At 50.4% G+C, this 20,148-nt stretch overlaps 1 protein-coding gene across 1 annotated transcript; it reads right to left on the bottom strand.

Moving 5' to 3' along the window:
- Window positions 1–17,022: 17,022 nt before the first annotated feature.
- Window positions 17,023–19,423, bottom strand: LOC123150140 (protein CUP-SHAPED COTYLEDON 3). The gene is made up of 2 exons (XM_044569940.1): window positions 18,655–19,423; window positions 17,023–17,849 (listed from the first exon to the last, which is right to left on the bottom strand). Exons 1-2 carry the CDS (start codon window positions 19,186–19,188, stop codon window positions 17,370–17,372), a joined length of 1,014 nt encoding a protein of 337 aa, XP_044425875.1. The 5' UTR covers window positions 19,189–19,423; the 3' UTR covers window positions 17,023–17,369.
- Window positions 19,424–20,148: the final 725 nt, after the last annotated feature.

The following is a 20,148-nucleotide window of genomic DNA, read 5'->3' on the forward strand; positions in this document are numbered from 1 at the left end:
CATAGCCCTGCTGCGTGTGGGTGTAGTTGCCGGACTAGGTGGGATCCGAGTCTTCCACTTGCCTTGTTGGAAATATTCCCTAAATGCAGTAATATTGTATTATTATATTTCCGTATTCATAATTAAGAGTTTATATCTATGTTATAACTGCTATGGTCCTGGAGTACTTGATTTGATGGAAAACTCATATGCACGTGTAGAACGATAAACGATAAGATAAGATTCCTAGTCTTGCCTCTAGGACTGGCTCAAGTGTTGTTGATGATGATGTTTTTTGGATCTTAGGATATCGTTAAGTGTAAACGATAGTCTTAAAATAACATTGAGAGTATGACGTTAGAAGAACGATCATATTGAATTGATCCAAACTTGTTTGTTATGCATTGAGATAATATTGACTGAAATCAATTGTTATAACATGAAGTGTTAATGTGTGATTTGGTTTCTTAGACCATGAAAGTATCGCAGTCACTTCTTACCATACGGTGGACTTTGGAGTTGTTCAAACGTCATTTGTAACTAGGTGATCATAACGACAACTTATAGGTTTGTTGAAAAGTCTTACAAGAGACTAGATATCTCGAGAGTGGACTTTGGTCCCCCGACGATGGAGAGATTTCTTAGGGCCCTCTCGGCTTGATGGCATCCATCATCGTCTGGCCAGACATAAATGACTTCGTCACAGGGATGTCGGAACACTTCAACGAGAAAGAAGAATCAAATCGGTAACGATGATGACGGTATAGTGAGCATTACTCAAGAGGATACTGATGCATCTCGGGTTTTGTAAAGTGTTGTGAAGCAAACGAAACATTACATGATAACCAAAGGTTCACTTGAATGTCATTGTGTAATCATAGGGATAGATATGGACATCCACGGTTCCACTATCGGTCATTGAACGAAGGAGTTTTGTTCAAGTTTATGTTTTACCCAACCAATGGGGCCACAAACTTAAGGTAATCGTGATCTGCTGAGTGTTAGTAGGATGTGAGTATCAAGGATTTATTTGTGAAATTGCTTATTAATATTCGGAATAGTTTTGAGTGGAAGCAGAAGCATTTCGGGGTCACCGGAAGGGTTTTGGATTTTATCGGGTAATATCGGGTATTACCGATAAATAATATATAGGTGGTAAATGTTTTTGGATATGTTAATAAACTAATAGTAAAAGGCTCTAGTAATTGTTATGAGGCTTTTATATTTAATTTAATATCAATGGGCCTTAAAAGGCCAAGTGGTGGAAGAAGAATTGGGCCACCAAGGCCCAATTGGGGTGGCGCTCCCTTTTCCCTTAGTGGGGGGAGGCAGAATTGGGGAGGGGTGGAGGACTCCTCCTTCCCCCCTTGGTCGGCGCAAGGGGAAGGGATTCCTTCCCCTTCTCTTGGCAGCCTCTCCTCCCCTCCAACCTATATATATTAGAGATCTATCTAGACACTTTTGAACACAAGTTTTGGAGCCTCCTCTAGTTCTCTAGTTCTAGTTATAGTTGATTCTAGTTGATCAATTAGAGCTTAACCTAGATCCTCTAATCCCCATAATTAGAAGCTCAGTGTGGTTCTAATGTCTTCCCTCTAATTCTCCGGCGACAATTAGCTCCGAACGGCGAAGCGCTGCCAGGTCGTGAAGGTTGTGCGCTTGCAACCAAGTATAGAGGACGTGCTTTCGGTGTACTGTTCAAGGGATGTTCGTGGGAGGTTCGCGGGACGTTCATCCACGGTTCGAGGGACTCCAAGTACGATCTACACCGACTCGTCTACTTCCGCTGCACTCTGGAGTCGGTAACGATCGAGATCCAAACTGTTTATGCATCTTCATATTTTTCCTGGGTGTTCGTAGGGCGATTTTTTCTAGTACGTTTCCTAACATGCCTGTCCTCACAACCTCCTCCTCAGCCTCTATCCTAGATGATGTCGAACATCTCCAAGTCTACGTCATCATACGCCTTCTCCCCCACTTTAGGCATAGCAACGAACAGCGTATGGGCACCCATGTGCTCCTAGCCCGCCGTTCACGCCCAGATGAGCCGTGGTGAAGAAGACTCCAAGAAGAGCAGTTGTGCCGCATTGACGTCGATGATGTAAGGCACTTGCCCGGCGGCGGTTGCCGTGAATTGCCTGCTAAGCTGCTTGGCGGCATAGTAGTTCGGAGCCTTGTAATGCTTTGGCCATGGCGTCGTCTGGACGGTGGGTGTCGGTGTCAAAACCGGCGGATCTCGAGTAGGGGGTCCCGAACTGTGCGTCTAAGGCAGATGGTAACAGGAGGCGGGGGACACGATGTTTACCCAGGTTCGGGCCCTCTTGATGGAGGTAATACCCTACGTCCTGCTTGATTGTTCTTGATGATATGAGTATTACAAGAGTTGATCTACCACGAGATCAGAGAGGCTAAACCCTAGAAGCTAGCCTATGGTATGATTGTCCGTTGTCCTACGGACTAAAACCCTCTGGTTTATATAGACACCAGAGGGAGCTTGGGTTACACAAGGTCGGTTACAAAGGAGGAGATATACATATCCGTATTGCCTAGCTTGCCTTCCACGCCAAGTAAAGTCCCATCCGGACACGAGACGAAGTCTTCAATCTTGTATCTTCATAGTCCAACAGTCCGGCCAAAGGATATAGTCCGGCTGTCCGGAGACCCCCTAATCCAGGACTCCCTCAGTAGCCCCCGAACCAGGCTTCAATGACGTCAAGTCCGGCGCGTAGTATTGTCTTCGGCATTGCAAGGCGGGTTCTTCTCCAAATTTTGAATGTTTGTTAAGTAGTGTCCGGCCCCATAAATGTTGGACTTCTTGGCTTCTGTGCTCAATAAGGGCTATCTTCCATGCGTCGAATGAATACGAGGAGCCAGGGCGTTTTTACATTCGCCCCCCTAGCCAGATAAATAAATTGTCTATTAAAGGGATGGGGATTCTTAGATCCAATCCATACCAACCTCCCACAAGGAGAATCCATCGGAGCACGCTTCGGAAAAATCCACTCCAACATGGCCGACCACCGCAGCTCCTCCTCTCGCCCCCGTAGCCCTAAGCCCGGCGATTGGGAGAGGTGTTCTGTCCCACACAGTCGATTAGTAGAACTGCAGACTCAGGGATTTCTCCCTCCAGCGTATATGGTTCCCGTCCGAGCCGGGCTCGCCACCTATAATGGCGGGGAGCAAGCGGAGAGCTTCCCCAGCCCCTCTACGGGGGAGCGGGTGTGCCTTGTTCCTTACTTACTAAGGGGACTCGGATTTCCAATTCATCCGTTCCTCCGCGGGCTCCTGGAGTTTTACGGCCTCCAACTGCATAATTTCACCCCTGCTTCCATATTACACATCGCCGGCTACGTTGCCCTTTGCGAGCTATTCTTGGGCTGTGAGGCTCATTTCGAGCTGTGGAAAAGGTTATTTTTCCTCGTCCCCCGCACACAGAAGGGGTCACTTTATCAAGTGAGCGGAGCCGAAATATGGCGCATCGCCGAAACCGGATACCTGTCCGGTACTCCGAAGAAGACGTCCGAAGACTGGCCTTCGGAATGGTTTTATATGGAGGACGTCCCCCTTCCAGACCCTGTTCGGCGGGGTCTTCCTGAGTTCAACAATGCTCCTCTGAAGAAACGCCGAAGCTGGCGCCCACGGAGCCCCCAGGAGGAAGACAACGGAGAAGTCCTTTACCTGATGAACCGGATTAAAGCGCTGGCTCAATCAGGATTGACAGTAATCGAGGTTATGTCAATATGCATAATGCGGGGAGTGCAGCCACTTCAATATCGAGGGCACCCCCTGTGGTGTTTTAACGGGGAAGATGATGCCACCCGTTGCGGGCGTAAGGGACCGGACTCCGCTGCTGCTTTAGCAAAAATTCTGTCCGAGTTGTTCAAGGGAGAGGAAGAGGAGTTCATCCGTATCAAGCCACGGGATGGATTCTCCATGTACAACCCTCCAAGCTGGGTGAGTTATATCTCCTTACTCCCATTCTTCCCGCATTCTTTGTCGTAGGTACTCACCTTGCCATTTTACGGCAGGAACTGCGAAAAGCTGTAAGGGAGGTCAACAGCCCATCTCCACAACCAGAGGACCCTGACCGGGCCCTCGGTCCCGGACTCGAAGAAGATCCGGACATATTCATGGAGCTGATAGACAGGCAGTTCTATCAATTGAGCTGTGATGACGCCATGGTGGCCATTACGGCCGACTATCCCGGACTGCTCCCTGCGTCGCACGTAAGAAAAACCAAAATCCCAACTCCAAAAACTAGGATCCCCTTTAGACACTTCACCTACCATACACATATGGTGTTTTACAGGGAAGGCATTCGGGACGCCGTGCCGAACCCGCAGCAACTCGCCAACAAGAGGCACCGAGGCCGGGTAGGCCAAAAAGGAAGGCGGTCAGGACGGAGATGCCGGCGCAGAGGTATGACACAAAACCCCGCTCCGTGGTTGTCGTCTTTCTCAAAATGTAATGATGTCCATGTTTCTTTAATAGAAAAAACGCTCGCCGGAATATGTCCGGAGAGGCTGCCGATCATGCTTCGACCAGTCGGGCTCTTGGGCCGGACATAGAGGCGGAAGCCGACATGGGGCAGACGCCGGATACTCCTCCTACAGAGGATGCGGATAGACTGTCCGCTACAAATTCAGAAGTGGAGAGCGCCATGAATCATAGGCATCGCCGGGCCGTACTCCGTGACGCTTGCTTCTCACCAGAGGCATTTGATGCCTTCAATTCTGGAGACGCGTACCTCCGTGCTGCTCAAAATGGTCTAGCCACAGCAATGGACCAGTATGTAAGGGATGTACGGGTAAGCAAATCTGACGATTATATGTAGCAGTAGCCCCTGAGACTTGAAACGGTTGACGCAACTAATTTAAGGATCATTATTTGTGCTGGTTCTTACAGAGAAGAATTCTCAAGTGTCTCAAGAGCTAGATGAGTGCAAGGCCCAGCTGGAAGCCGCTGTTGCCGCATTGAAGGAGTCCAAAAAGGGTCCCCCTGGTAACTCTTTTGTCTATTGCAAAGAATATCAGTACCAGGTAGTATGCGACGTATATGCACACCTAACAATAGATGTTGCAGGTGGCCCCGGAGGGAAGCCGGAGGCCGTGGAGGCGGAGACGGCACGTGATGATCGCCAGTGAAATGCTAGCGAGCGCGTGCTGACGCGAGTCAGGCAGGAGAAAAATGATCTCCAAGACGCCAATATCCGGCTGGGCATGGAACTAAAGGATGTCCGAGCCCAGCTTGCGGACTCCGTGAAGGAGAATAAACGACTTCAGCGTGGTATTTTTAGTAAGTGCTTGAACAAAATTTTTAAAGGAGTTCAGCGAAGAAGCCTGCTAACAGCGTTATGTCTGCAGGTATGCTGACGGGTCGTCCCGCGGGGGAGATGCCCGGGTCCTCGGGTGATCTTCTTCCAGAGCTCTCACAACTGAACGAACAAGTTCGGCAGGTGATGCAGAGTATTGCCCAAGCCTTGTGGCCGTCCGCGTCCCCGCCAGGAGGCATGGGGGAGCTTATAGAGAAGCTCAAGGGAGCGCGGCGGCGCTTCCGATTATGGAAGATATCAGCCTGCCGACAAGGTGCACGGGAGGCCTAGGCTATGGTGAAGACACGATATACCAAGGCTGACCCAAACCACATGGCCGAGGTCGGACCTATGGGGCCCGATGGGAAAGAGATCCCCGTCAGTTTAGTGTATGATCAAGTAGAATTAGCCGCAAAGTATTCCCAACAGGATTGTAGGCTAGACAGCCTGTTGGATGGTATAGAAGAAGAATTTAATCAGTCTTAGTGACTGTGTACTTCAAGTGACATATGTAATGTCCCTAGCCGGATTGTAAATCATTTGTCATGGCAGACCTTTTCGCTTCGGCCTCTGGACCCGATAGTCCGGAGTGTATCCGAATACCCACTCGGTTATATAAAAACCGGGGTATGCATGGAAACCAGACGTAGGGGTCATAAGTGCTTGAACAGACAAGTACCGAACTAGCTATGTTATATTACATGGATAGTAAGAAACATCTTACAAGGAGAATAGTTTCATTAAGGGTTCCTTTCCCTGGGTACGCATGCCCTAATGTGCATGTCCGAACTGCGAGACGCAGGCTAAAAATATATGTGGGCGTGTAGTAATTTAAATGAAAGTCATCTTTTATTCACCGACTGAATATTCCCTTAAGAATGCTAGCTTTCGGCTTCACCCAGTCTGAGGTACACATCCGGCTGACCCGGCAATAACAATCGCAGAGGTGCTCCCCTTATGCCCTAACCGAATTAACGGGAACATAGGGCATAAACACAAGAGCCAGGCAACCCAGCTTGGCCAAAACTGAAGTCATGTCGATGCATATAATGGCGAAAAAGGTACATGCGGAAGAATAACACATGTGCGGGGCATGAAGCTCGAAAAAATAATTAGATTAGGCTTCTGTATAGGAAGCCCCCAGGTATATTGAGCGCAGTTAGCGTGTCAAGATTGTGTAACCAAGACACAGGTTTAGCCCTTTAGGGCTTTGAAGAGAAAAGAGAGAAAAAATAGATGTGCAAAAAATTCATGGAGGTAAGGAGACGAACATAGAGTCCGGCGCTAGGCGTAGAATCTTCGGAGTCTGGCTGCGTTCCATGGGTTTGGCTCGAGTCGATTATTCGATGCATCCCGCAGACCGCACGCTCCACCGGTCAGAACCTGGTCGATAATGAAGGGACCTTCCCATTTGGGCTTGATCTTATTCTTTTTCTTCTCCGGCAGGCGCAGAACTAGTTCACCAACATTATAGGTTTTGGCCCGCACTTCTCTGCTTTGATATCTTCGAGCCTATTGTTGGTAGAATGTGGAACGGGCTTTTGCCATGTCGCGCTCCTCCTCCAGGGCATCCAAACTGTCTTGCCGATCGAGCTCAGCCTCTCTTTCTTCGTACATGCGCACTCGAGGTGAGTCATGAATTATGTCGCAAGGCAGCACCGCCTCAGCACCGTACATCATAAAAAATGGTGTGTATCCGGTAGTGCGATTCGGCGTGGTCCGTAGCCCCCATAGTACGGAGTCAAGCTCCTCTACCCAATGGGTGTCTAATTCCTTTAAGGACCAGACTAATCTGGGTTTAATACCGCTCATGATAAGACCATTTGCTCATTCAACTTGACCGTTAGTTTGCGGATGATAGACAGAAGCATAATCGAGCTTGATGCCCATGTTGCTGCACCAAAGTTTCACCTCGTTGGCTGTAAAGTTCGTGCCGTTGTCAGTGATGATGCTGTGGGGGGACGCCATAACCGTGTACAACCTTGGATATGAAGTCTATCACCGGTCCGGATTCAGCCGTTTTGACAGGTTTGGCTTCTATCCATTTGGTGAATTTTTCCACCATAACCAATAAGTATTTTCTCTTATGGGTTCCCCCTTTGAGGGGTCCGACCATATCGAGCCCCCAGACCGCAAAGGGCCAAGTAATGGGGATTGTTTGGAGGGCGGTAGGTGGCATGTGGCTTTGGTTTACAAAAAGCTGGCAACCAACACAATATTGAACCAGATGTTGTGCATCTGCTCGGGCCGTCGGGCAATAAAAACCTGCACGAAGGCCTTACTTACAAGGGCCCGGGCTGCTGCGTGGTGGCCACCGAGTCCGGCATGGATTTCTGCCAAAAGCTTCCGCCCTTCCTCTTCGGAGATGCACCTTTGAAGGACTCCGGTTGTGCTTTTCTTATAAAGCTCTCCCTCATGGACCTTGCAGGCTTTAGATCGCCGCACTATGCAGCGAGCCTCATTTTGGTCCTCGGGTAATTCCTGTCTAGTTAGGTAGGCCAGGAATGGTTCTGTCCACGGGGCGATGACGGCCATTATCACGTGGGCTGAAGATGTTATTTCGATGGCAGAGCCTTCTATTGTGTCAGAGTATTCGGTATCTGGGGTTGTGGCCGGGTCCGGACTATTTTTGCCGGTGTCCCCTTCCCATACCACGGATGGTTTAAACAGTCTTTCCAGGAAGATATTCGGTGGGACAGGGTCGCGTTTAGCGCCGATACGTGCTAGGATGTCCACTGCCTGGTTGTTTTCCCGAGCCACATGGTGGAATTCCAGCCCCTCAAACCGGGCTGACATTTTGAGGACGGCGTTGTGATATGCCGCCATTTTCGGATCCTTGGTATCGAAGTCTCCATTTATTTGGGATATTGCGAGGTTCGAGTCCCCATGCACCTCTAGGCGTTGGATGCCCATGGAGACTGCCATCCGGAGGCCGTGTAATAGGGTCTCGTATTCGACTGCGTTATTGGAGTCCGTATATAGTATTTGGAGCACGTATTGCACCGTGTCTCCAGTGGGGGACGTCAGGACGACGCCAACCCCTAGACCAGCTAGCATTTTAGAGCCGTCGAAGTGCATGATCCAATTGGAGTATGCGTCGTACTCTTTAGGGAGTTCGGCTTCTGTCCATTCAGCTACGAAATTGGCCAGTACTTGCGACTTAATGGCTCATCGTGGCTTATATGTTATGTCGAACTGGAGGAGCTCGATGGCTCATTTGGCAATCCGGCCCGTGGCGTCACGGTTGTTTATTATGTCATTGAGTGGTACTTCAGATGCCACCGTAATCGAACACTCTTGAAAGTAGTGTCATAATTTCCGGGATGACATAAATACCGCGTATGCTATCTTTTGGTAATGTGGGTACCGTGATTTGCATGGAGTGAGGACGGTGGATACATAATATACCGGCTTTTGAAGCGGGAATTTATGTCCGTCCATCTCTCGTTCGACGACGAGCACTGCGCTTACAACTTGGTGAGTTGCCGCTATATATAATAGCATTGGTTCGCCAACAATTGGCGCGGCCAGGATTGGGTTGGCGGCCAAGATGGCTTTTATTTCTTCTAGTCCGACCATGGCTGCGTCCGTCCACTCGAAGTGTTCGGTGCGCCGAAGAAGGCGATAAAGGGGAAGTGCCTTTTCTCCTAATTGGGAGATAAAGCGGCTTAAAGCTACCACACATCCAGTCAATTTCTGGATTTGCTTGAGGTCAGTTGGGATAGCCAATTGTGACAGAGCTCGGATTTTAAACGGATTTGCTTCAATTCCTCTATTGGAGACGATGAAGCCCAGGAGCTTTCCGGCGGGAATGCCAAAAACGCATTTTTCCGGATTGAGCTTAATGTCGTATGTTCGGAGATTGGTGAACGTGAGCCTCAAGTCGTTTATTAAAGAGTTGACGTGTCTGGTTTTAATGACCACATCGTCTACATATGCCTCCACAGTCTTACCGATCTGCTTTTCCAGACATGTCTGGATCATGCGCTGATATGTTGCGCCGGCGTTTTTTAGCCCAAATATTGTGTTAAAGCAGAAGGGGTCGTATGGTGTTATAAATGCCGTTGCGGCTTGATCAGACTCTGCCATCTTGATCTGGTGGTAACCGGAGTATGCGTCGAGGAAGCACAATGATTCGTGTCCCGCGGTAGCGTCGATGATTTGATCGATGCGAGGGAGTGGGAAGAGATCCTTTGGGCAAGCCTTGTTAAGGTCTTTGAAGTCGACACATAGGCGCCAGGATTTGTCCTTCTTTGGTACCATCACCAGGTTTGCTAGCCAATCCGGATGTTTTATTTCTTTAATGAATCCAGCTTCTAGTAGCTTGGCCAGCTCCTCTCCCATGGCTTGTCGCTTAGGTTCAGAGAAACGTCGAAGAGTCTGCTTGACCGGCTTGAATCCTTTTAGAATATTAAGGCTATGCTCGGCCAATCTGCGTGGGATTCCTGGCATGTCTGAGGGATGCCAGGCAAATATATCCCAATTCCCGCGCAGAAACTCCCGTAGTGCAGCGTCTACAATGGGGTCTAACTGTGCCCCAATGGATGCTGTTTTTGTAGGGTCCGTTGGATGGACTTGGAATTAACTATTTCGTCCGCTGGTTTAAAGGAGGTGGACTTGGATCTTTTGTCTAGTATCACGTCGTCCCTGTCCACCGTGGAGCGCAGCGCGGTTAACTCCTCCGCCACAAGGGCTTCGGATAATGCCTCGAGGGCTAGTGCGGCTGTTTTGTTCTCGGCGCGGAGTGCTATGTCCGGATCACTAGCTAGAGTGATAATTCCCTTGGGTCCGGGCATTTTGAGCTTCATGTACCCGTAATGGGGTATGGCTTGAAAAATCGTGAATGCCTCCCGCCCTAGAAGGGCGTGGTATCCGCTACTGAACGGGGCCACTTGGAATGTAATTTCTTCGGATATGTAATTCTACGGAGTGCCGAATACCACATCAAGTGTGATTTTCCCAGCGCAACGTGCCTCCCGACTAGGGATGATTCCTCGGAAGGTCGTACTGCTTTGCTCAATACGGTTGCTGTCTATGTCCATTTTTTGGAGAGTTTCCTCATAGATGAGGTTTAATCCGCTGCCGCCATCCATGAGCACCTTAGTGAGCCGAAAGCCGTCCACAATTGGACTGAGAACCAAAGCATCTGGTGCTCGGGCTGTTCGGAATTTAGGTTCGTCACTGGCGTTGAAGGTGATAGCCGTGTCGCTCCATGGACTTATTGCTGCCACGTGGCAGACTTCGGCAAGGCCGCGGAGTGCTCGCTTACGCCTATTATTTGAGGCGAAGGTCTCGAAGACCGTTAATACTGTGTTGTTATCCGTGGGAAGGTGCTCTGAGGTATTTTGGGTGAGAAGATCCTCACCGCTTTTGGCCACCTGCCGGAGTACCCAACATGCTCTAAGGTTGTGTGTTGATATGGTATCCGATGTACTATGGATTTTGCAGGGCCCGTTGAGCCATCCCTCCAATACGGTTCCACGCTCTGTAGTGGGCTTTTGCTTCTTTGTAATTGAGTCGGGTGACTTATGAGAGTGCGCCCTTTTAGTTTGGACTGGGAATTTTGTCAGAGCTGGATTATCCCAAAATTGCGTTTGGGTTTTCCAAGCACTTTCCATCGCACAGTATTCCCGTACTATGTCCGCCAAGTCGGCGAAGTGTATTACATCGCGGTGACTTATGGCGTTGAGGACTCCCTTGTCCATGCAATTGTTGCAAAAGAACGAAATTGCATCTTCCTCGCGACAGTCCTTGACCTTGTTCATTACAAGGAGGAATCTGGCCCAATAGGGATGTACTGTCTCTTGGGGCGCTTGCCTAATGTGGGAAAGATAGTTTGTATCTGGGTGGGTGGGTGGATTTAAGTCCGGTCCTTGACCCAATCTATGATCCCGGGGCAGGGGAGTTTCTGATCTTGAAAGTTCGGGCTCCGGGATGTTGCCCTGCGGGTTCGGTATGCGGCCTGATTCTGGATTCAGGGTTAGGGCGGCGTCCTCCCGTGAGCGAGTATCCTGTTCGGAGAGCTCGGGAATCCAGACATAGTTCATCCTCAGGATAGAGGGAGAATCGCCGCATTGCTCCTCCACCACCGCTATCTGATGGATGACCGGCGGAGAGTTAATCTCCCTTTGGTTGGGTTTAAGCCCGATCCGATCGTAGTCCATAGTGACTCCCAGAGCGGCAATGCGATCCAAGAGCTCGTTCAAAGAGGACAGCTCCATTGGATCCATCTGCTCGGCAAATTTTGAGCCGATGTTGAGGCTATTTTCAATGACCCGAGAGGTCATCGTCGGCGCAGCGGCCGAGCGGGCGGTCATGACGAAGCCGCCTAGTCGGAGAGTTTGGCCTACAGCCAGGGCTCCCCCAGAGGTGATGTTGTCCTTGACAACGAGGCGAGCCATCTTCCTTATGATGACGACACAGTGGAACTCTCAATGAAAGCACCAATGTCGGTGTCAAAATCGGCAAAGCTCGGGTAGGGGGTCCTAAACTGTGCGTCTAAGGCGGATGGTAACAGGAGGCGGGGGACACGATGTTTACCTAGGTTCGGGCCCTCTTGATGGAGACAACACCCTACGTCCTGCTTGATTGTTCTTGATGATATGAGTATTACAAGAGTTGATCTACCACGAGATCAGAGAGGCTAAACCCTAGAAGCTAGCCTATGGTATGATTGTCTGTTGTCCTACGGACTAAAACCCTCCGGTTTATATAGACACCAGAGGGGGCTAGGGTTACACAAGGTCGGTTACAAAGGAAGAGATATACATATCCGTATTGCCTAGCTTGTCTTCCACGCCAAGTAAAGTCCCATCTGGACACGAGACGAAGTCTTCAATCTTGTATCTTCATAGTCCAACAGTCCGGCCAAAGGATATAGTCCGGCTGTCCGGAGACCCCCTAATCCAGGACTCCCTCAGTGGGCGACACCACCGGGGCTTCGTGATCCTGGCTGCGACCTCCACAACGTATGTGACTAGCACGCCTACCGCCACGGACACCATCAGCACGCCCTCCGTCGGCTTTGGGCTTCCTAACCGTTTCCTCCTTTGTGGCCCTCGCTTTGACGCGGTGATTCTGTCGAGTCGCTGGGTTGATCTTCCGGGCGAGGGTGATGCTCGAATCCTCTTGCACCTCCACCATCTCCATCTTTGGCAGGTCCTTGTTCGGTTCCATGCGTTGGCACGACAGCGAAGAAGAAAGTGGGAGAGAGGGGCGGGAATTGGGTGGAGAGCGGCATGATGAAAGAAGAGAGTGCAGGAGTTTGGCGTGAAAACAGTGCGGATGCTACAAACTCGCACCTTCCTTTGGGGTGGGCCATGGGTGTAAGAGTCTGGCGTGTCTCGTGTCCAAACTCCCATAAAACCCCCCACATTTGGTTTCAGTTTCCGTGAAATGGTGGTCCGAATCACTCGACGGACCGATATAGGCCCATGTTGGATAACTTTCAGGGCTCGAACCGCACGTTTGAACATATGCGGGCGGTTTGAGGGTCAGGGTTGAAGATGCCCCGAGGCAGTTAGAACAGAAGTGGCTGAGAGAGTATAGTTGATATTATAACTGTACGTCCAGAACAAACATGCATGATTTGCAGCATTGAAAAGAAAAAACCGCCTTTGCATGATTAGGTTTGTACGTACTAAAGTTTACAGCACCCATCGCCTGTATTTTCTATCCCTCTTCTAGTCTGTATGAATGATGTCCTTTTTTTTACATAGTTATTACTCCCTTCGGCTCATAATGTAAGACTTACGTATGGGACGGAGGGAGTAGTATCCATTTTCAGCCTAGAACTTTTCGCATAGATCTGGATGTGATGGACACAGCGATCAATCTCTGTTACTAGCTTTTGGTCGTAACCAACTTTCTACAGCTACAGTCCACCGTTGAGCAGTGGATGGTACTGCATACCGAATCGATCGGTCGTTCGCCATGCGCAGCACAGAGTTGCTAGCGTAGCTAGGGATGGGCGGCGAAACGGGCAGCGAGCGACATGTCGGTGGATGGATCGACGGCCGACCGGCCGGAGCCGATGGGCAGTCGTCCCTCCTCCTATTCCCTAACCAGAGATCGTTTTGTCCTGGCGGAGACGACAGCTATTTGACAAGAAGGCCAAGCCATGCCAGTGCGCCGATCGACCGATCGCCGCATTCAATGTTCTTCCCCATTGCCGGCCTCCGCGCTCCACCGGCCACCACTGTACGTACCTACGAAACTACAGCAAAAATACTCAAACGGACTAGAAAAACGCAAAAGCAATTTATCTACATTGTTTTTGAGATAGTCACCATCCATGCTGAATGGTACGTCTCGTCACCATGCTTTGATGAGTTTGTTTGATCGATCACTGTAGCCGTTTCGTCCGCTAGCGTCCGTTCGAATTGACGCGAACATAAAAAACGGCCCAACGCATCAACTCAAACGGACGCGCGTCCGATTTTCGTCTGCAGGCGACAAATTCCCGGTTCATTTTTTAGCCAGATTTACGTCGGCGTGGACACACGACAGACGCGCGCACACTCACCTTCTCCTCCCTTGGGCCCGCTGGTCGGTGGCACATTGGCCTCCCTCCATCCAACATCAACCCTCGCCCGCCTCCTTCATCGCCGATGCCGCCGCCCATTTTTGCCGGCGACTCTGCCACCTGCCGACGCCTCCACATTCACCCAGCAATGCCGCCCACTCCCACATCGACCGCCACCGCCGTCTTTGCTGCCGGGGAGCCGACTGTTTCCCACCCCCGCTCCCCCACCACATAGCCGCCCGCGACCAAGAAGCCGCCTCGCCGCCCCGGCCAGATCCTCACCGGCACGCCCGTCAGACGCCAGCCCACTCATCGGACGCCGTCAGGGCAGCTAGCTGGTCCGTGCGCGCCGCGACTCACTTTGCCGGCCGTCTCCTTCGTTGACGCCCACAAGCTATTCGACAGTTTGCCAAGGTACAAAATGGACTCCGCCGACGAGTTCTTTTTTCACAATTTTCTTTGTGACTTCGACGATTTTGTCGTCCGCTGATGAGGAGGAGATATTGGCTGCCGTGTTGGTCCATCACCACCTCAACAGCCAGCGGCTGTTGTTCCGTGGCTCCATTCCGGGCCACCTTCCGGTGTTGAATCGCGACCGAGAGAGCGGGCATTTTCTTCTTTGGAATGACTACTTTGATACAACAAACCCATTGTTCAAATATCAAAAATTCCGCCGCCGTTTCCGTATGAGTAGACATCTTTTCAACCGTATTAGAGAGGGGGTTGTGGGCTATGATGACTACTTCGAGTGCAAAGAGGATGCCGTTGGCAAGGTTGGTTTCTCCTCTTATCAGAAATGCACTGCCGCCATCCAAATGCTTGCATACGGAGTGCCCGTTGATCTCATTGACGAGTACGTCCGTATGAGCGAGTCTACATGCCTAGAGTCCCTGTATAAGTTCTGCAAAGCTATTATTGATGTGTTTGACCCTGAATACTTGAGAGAGTCGACTCCTGAAGATACAACCCTTTTGTTGGCGATGAATGCCAACAGGGGTTTCCCAGGGATGCTTGGCAGCATAGATTGCATGCACCGGGAGTGGAAAAACTATCCTTCTGCTTGGCAAGGGCAATATAAGGGCCATGTCAGGGTTTGCACTGTCATACTAGAGGCCGTGGCATCTCAAGATCTCTGGATCTGGCACTCTTTCTTTGGCATGGCCGGATCACACAATGATATCAACGTGCTTCAGCGCTCGTCGGTGTTTGCTAGGCTTGCCGAAGGCAACAACCCACCGGTGAACTTTACTATCAATGTCCACAACTACGATAAAGGATACTACCTGAGCGACGATATCTATTCTCAATGGACCACTATTTTCAAGACAATCCTCAACCCTGTCGGAGAGAAGGAAAAGATTTGTCGAAGAGCAAGAAAATGCTAGGAAGGATGTCGAGCGTGCCTTTGGTGTTTTGCAATCTCAATGGGGCATCGTTCAGTATTCTGCTAATACCTGGAGCACGCAGAAACTGTGGGAGGTGATGACTGCTTGTGTGATCATGCACAATATGATCATAGAAGACGAGCGCCCGGAACACCTGTACGATCAAGGGTTTCAGTTTCAGGGTGAGAATGTTGTGCCTGAGCATGGAGGAGCGGCAACGTTTGAACAGTTCATCCAATTTCATCATGACATGCGTGATTGAAAAACTCACGTGCAACTGCAAAATGATTTGGTGAAGCATATATGGGCTCATGTTGGCAACCAATATTTTTTTTAAATGGAGGCGTGCCCTTGGCCTCTGCATCATAACGATGCATGCAGAGGCAACCAATAGATGCATCTTCTTTTATTCGTTTGCAAAACTATGTGAGACATTTTTATTTTTATTCGGCTTATAAAACTATGCTATTTTATTCGATTCAAACTATGTTATTTGACTATATGTTTAAATGCAAATTCATCAATGCAAAATTGAGCTATTTGTTGAAATTGTACGGCCAGCCGGTCAAGCCGTCACATATGGGTTGGTGCGTTGGACGCACTGCCGATCCATATCTAAAATGAGACGGACGTCGGGCAGGCGGCTGACCTAAACAGATAAAAAACGAACAAAATCGACGTCCGTTTGAGTCGTTCGGTTGTAGTTGCTCTTACCGCACCGTGAACTCAGATCGATCGCTCGGCCTTTCTCCCGGCGATGGTCGGCGGTGGCATAGTTTGTGTCGACGACGTACAGTACAACTACTCTAGTCCTAGTTGCTCCTGGGCATTTTTTTACACGAGTGGGTTAATTAAGTGCTCGCAGGAGCAGCAGCTAGACAGTGTGTAGCAGCTTGACTTTTGTGGCGAAGCGAGAGATGCGATGCGAGCGAGCGGCGAGCGGCGCGTCGCAGCGGCCGGGGAAAGGTCGTCCTCGCCGGCTGGCTGCTTCCGCGGAGGCCGACCAGGCCGGGGTCACGTCGGGGCATCCCATCCCATCCCGGCGACACCGCCCACGTCATGATTCACAGCAGGAAACGCAGGACGTATTTATTTACTCATTCAGAGAGGAGCAACGTAATGCAAATCAAAGCAAACGCGACGCCGACGAGATTTCGCCAAATACCTCCTCTCCTGGCCAAGCCTGGCCTTCCACGCACGCATCATCACTCCTCCTACTACCCTGTGAGGCTGCGAGCCCGTCACGTCGCAATGTCCACTGCCCGGCCGGCCCCGGCGCTAGCGTCTCTGCGTGCACCGCTGCATGCACTGCATGTCCATCTCTGACCTAGATCACATCCACCCGTCCATCACCGCTGCTTTTTCTTCTTTTGTTCGCCTCAAATTGTAGTAGTGCCAGTATCTCGAGTTCTAGTTGTAGGGACGCATACATGTGCATGTGGTTGGCTCATCCGTGCAATGAGAGAGTTGTATGTGCAGATCTCATGTCAGGAACCGCATCCACTACACAACAAGGAATGTGTACCGCACATCTTGATACATATGAGCTGAATGCAAAAAATGCATCTCCACACCTAGTTGTCGGAGCTGAATGATGTTGTCCATAACCATTTTTAAAAGTTCTCTGCCGGTAAAAAGGGGCATCTATTTTTTTAACATCACGTTATTGTAGGAGTCACAAGCGAGAGCATGTTTCGAGAGAACGTAGGGGTGGCTACTGCACTACAATTATTTACTTTTGAACATGAGAAGCAGTTACTACAAGTTTATAAGGAACTCATCGACACTGCTAGTGCTACATACAGTACATATTATATCGTGCATGTGAAAAGCAAATCCACAAGGAGATGTTCTTCATTACACATAGATTAAAACTACATAGGACCATAGTGCATGTGAGTACAAGCATGGATCACGAGATTAGTAGTTCAGTGCTAGCTAGTCTCCTACTACTCCAATGATCCCATGCACGAGCAAGCAAAGCACTACATATGATCATAAGCTACGGAAGCTAGAGGATTGATCGGAGAACAAGGGAAAACAATTACAAGTGCTTGTCTAAATATCGATCGATCACACTCGCAACTTGACTAATCAATAATCAAAAGCTGCAACATAACGATCGAACGAGATGGGAGGGTAGCCCTAGGAAACGAGTGACCCGGCCGGATCATGCCCCCCTGGTGGCTGCAGGTGGGCCCATCTCGTACATGAAGGCGCTGTGCTGCAGGCAAGCGTCCAGCCAGGTCGGCGGTGGCTCCTGTGGACCGCCATTGACCCTGGGCTGCGCCGGTGGGCCTGCCTTGCCATTGACGATGGAGGCGAAGGGAGGGAAAGGGAAATATGCTTGGTTACAGCTGCTGTTTGGCTGCTCCTGGACGCAAGCTGCTGCTGGGAAGCCGCCATTGTTGCTGCTTGTGTTCTTGGCCTGGCCCTGGCTCTGCATTATTGGGGATGACTGCAGGTTTGGGAGGTCATGGTGAAAGGGGATGAGCTGACTAGGGTTTGGGAAGGGGACAGGAGGTGCGTCCTGGAAGAAGCTGGGGTGGTGGGGGCTCATGGGGAAGTAGCAGTAGGGGTTTCTCATCTCCATCATCTTGCTGTACGGGTCTACCGCCTTGTGGAAGATCCTGCACACCACCCATTCCTCCTGCAAAAAGTATATCATGGACAGTATAAGTTCAAAACATCGCTCACAAATATATGTACGAGCCAACATATCCAAAAAAAAACGTATATCAATTTAATAATCTCTTTTGCATGGATTGTGATCTAGCTAGGACAGAAATGCTGTAGAGAATCTACCTATCTACATCTATATATTTACTCATGAACTTCTGGCGGAGAGCACATTTATGCTTCATGGGCGAAATGGCCCTTTTTCTTATAAGCATGGGGCACAGGGAGATATCAATGGAAGATTTGTCGATCTGCAGTAGGACGATTGGAGATCCTCGAGCCATGCATGCAAAGTACTACATGCCCTGAGAAGGGAACAAACACGTACCAGTATACTAGTACGTATAACGCTAGCTAGCTCAGATGCATCCGGTGTCAGCTGCAACTAGATTTTTGAGCAGAAACGACCCACTGTGTACAGCATCATCGTCATGCTTATGATACTACCAGGCACCAGCATCGAATGAAATGAACAAAAGTGTACTAGGCTACAAGTATAATAAGCATATATTTCAAATCAATCTGCATGCATATGTCACCTTATGTATGCATGCAATGCAAGCACACGCACGCTGCATTCAATGCATCATCATGTCTGCATCTACTTCTGCTAACGACCATGTAACTTGTTCTTGACCACTCAACTGTTGGTGTTTCAACGACGAGCTCACACAGTGACTAGAAGCTAGAGAATGTATTTAGCAAAAAGAGCAGTAACAAAATGTTCACGGGTGGAGCAATAATAGCGTGCAACCAACTCCTGGATCATTGCGCACCTTGCAGGAGCGGCGGGCGGCGCCGAAGTCGCCGTCGAGGCGGTACTCGTGGAGGACCCACTTGGTTTTCTCGCCGCGGGGGGCGCGGCCTCTGTAGAAGACCAGCGTCTTCTTCATGCCGAGGAGGGAGCCCGTGGCGGCGTTGAGCACCTCGCGGTCCTTGCCGGTGGCCTTCCAGTAGCCGGCGCCGGTGGCACGGTTGGTGCGAAGGCCCGTGGGGTACTTGCGGTCGCGGAGGCTGAAGAAGTACCACTCCCGCTCCCCCATCCTCGCCGCCTCCGGGAGGTCCCACGGCTCGCACCGGTTCAGATCCACCTCCGCGATGTCCACGCCGCCGCAGCACGCGCCGTTGAAGACCTTGGCGGCGAGGTAGAAGGTCACAAGCTCCTCGTCGGTGGGGTGGAAGCGGAAGCCCGGGGGCAGGCCGTGCTCCCCGGCGGCCGCCTCCGCCGCCGCCATCTCCTCCCCGATCAGCTCCCACAGCGCGTCGCCCATGGCCGCCGCCGGTTGGTGCGGGTGCTGTTGCTGGTGCATGCGCGCTGGCCCTTCAACGTCCACTCTCACACTCTCTACTAGCTAGGTGAAGCGAGCTGTGGCACGGCGAGCAAGCAGCTGGTGCCAGTGTGAAATGGGCTGCTCTTGGCTATGGTGGTGTGTGTGTGTGTGTGTGGATGCAAGAGGCCAATGGAGGGTCTATATAGTCGAGCACGGAAACGTAGAGAGACAACAGTGTTTGGGCTTAGCCCGAAGCCCCTACCCCCGCCCCTCTCTCACCGCCTGTATTGGTATTGCTTTATCCCACAGTGTCGCTACCTAGCTAGCTAGGTGTAGATGAAGATGAGGGGTGAAATGAGCTACCGGAAGGGAAAGGTTAAAGGATGGTGAAGGGTAAACATGCACCTGGAACGGGCCCGAAGAGGAAACTTGATGGAGCTTAAGGGGACCGTGAAGGCTAAAACCCTCTCGCAAACTAGAGCCACCTGCTGGATGGAAACCGCAACTAGCTAGCTAGACTCAGTACATCACAAGCGTGCATATACACGTACCGGCATCCATTACAAACGCGTTGCATATGACATGTACGTATGCACATACCATGGGAACACATACACTGCGCATGCGTGCATCGATATGCAAGGCAAAAGATCGTGTACCTACAGGTCGATAGTGGTACGAGTAGTATTAATTTCAGGCAGATGGTGAAGTTACACAAGTTTCTGCCACTGTGGCCGTGTACTTATTTCAGGGTACCATGCACGTACCACTTCCACTGTGCGTATACAGGCAAGGAAGATTTTGGAACAACCCACGAAAAAGCCCCTTGTAGGGCTCTAGCATGGCGTGTTCAAATGCCGGCCCTTGCATGCATTTTCACAGGACTAATTCCATCGTGCGCACACCATTGTTTCCTACCAGGGTCTGGTTAGGTCTCAGTCGACTGAAATTTAACCAAGTCTCAATCAAATGATACAACATGCAAGAGAAAAAAAAAAC

Source organism: Triticum aestivum, chromosome 7A (assembly GCF_018294505.1).
Source record: "Triticum aestivum cultivar Chinese Spring chromosome 7A, IWGSC CS RefSeq v2.1, whole genome shotgun sequence".
Lineage (NCBI taxonomy): Eukaryota > Viridiplantae > Streptophyta > Magnoliopsida > Poales > Poaceae > Triticum > Triticum aestivum.

Coding starts and splice junctions, on each gene's coding strand:
- LOC123150140 (XM_044569940.1), bottom strand. CDS start 19,188: ATGCACCAGCAACAGCACCCGCACCAACCGGCGGCGGCCATGGGCGAC. Junction 17,850..18,654: donor CCGCCCGCCGCTCCTGCAAG/GTGCGCAATGAT, acceptor TACTTTTTGCAG/GAGGAATGGGTGGTGTGCAG.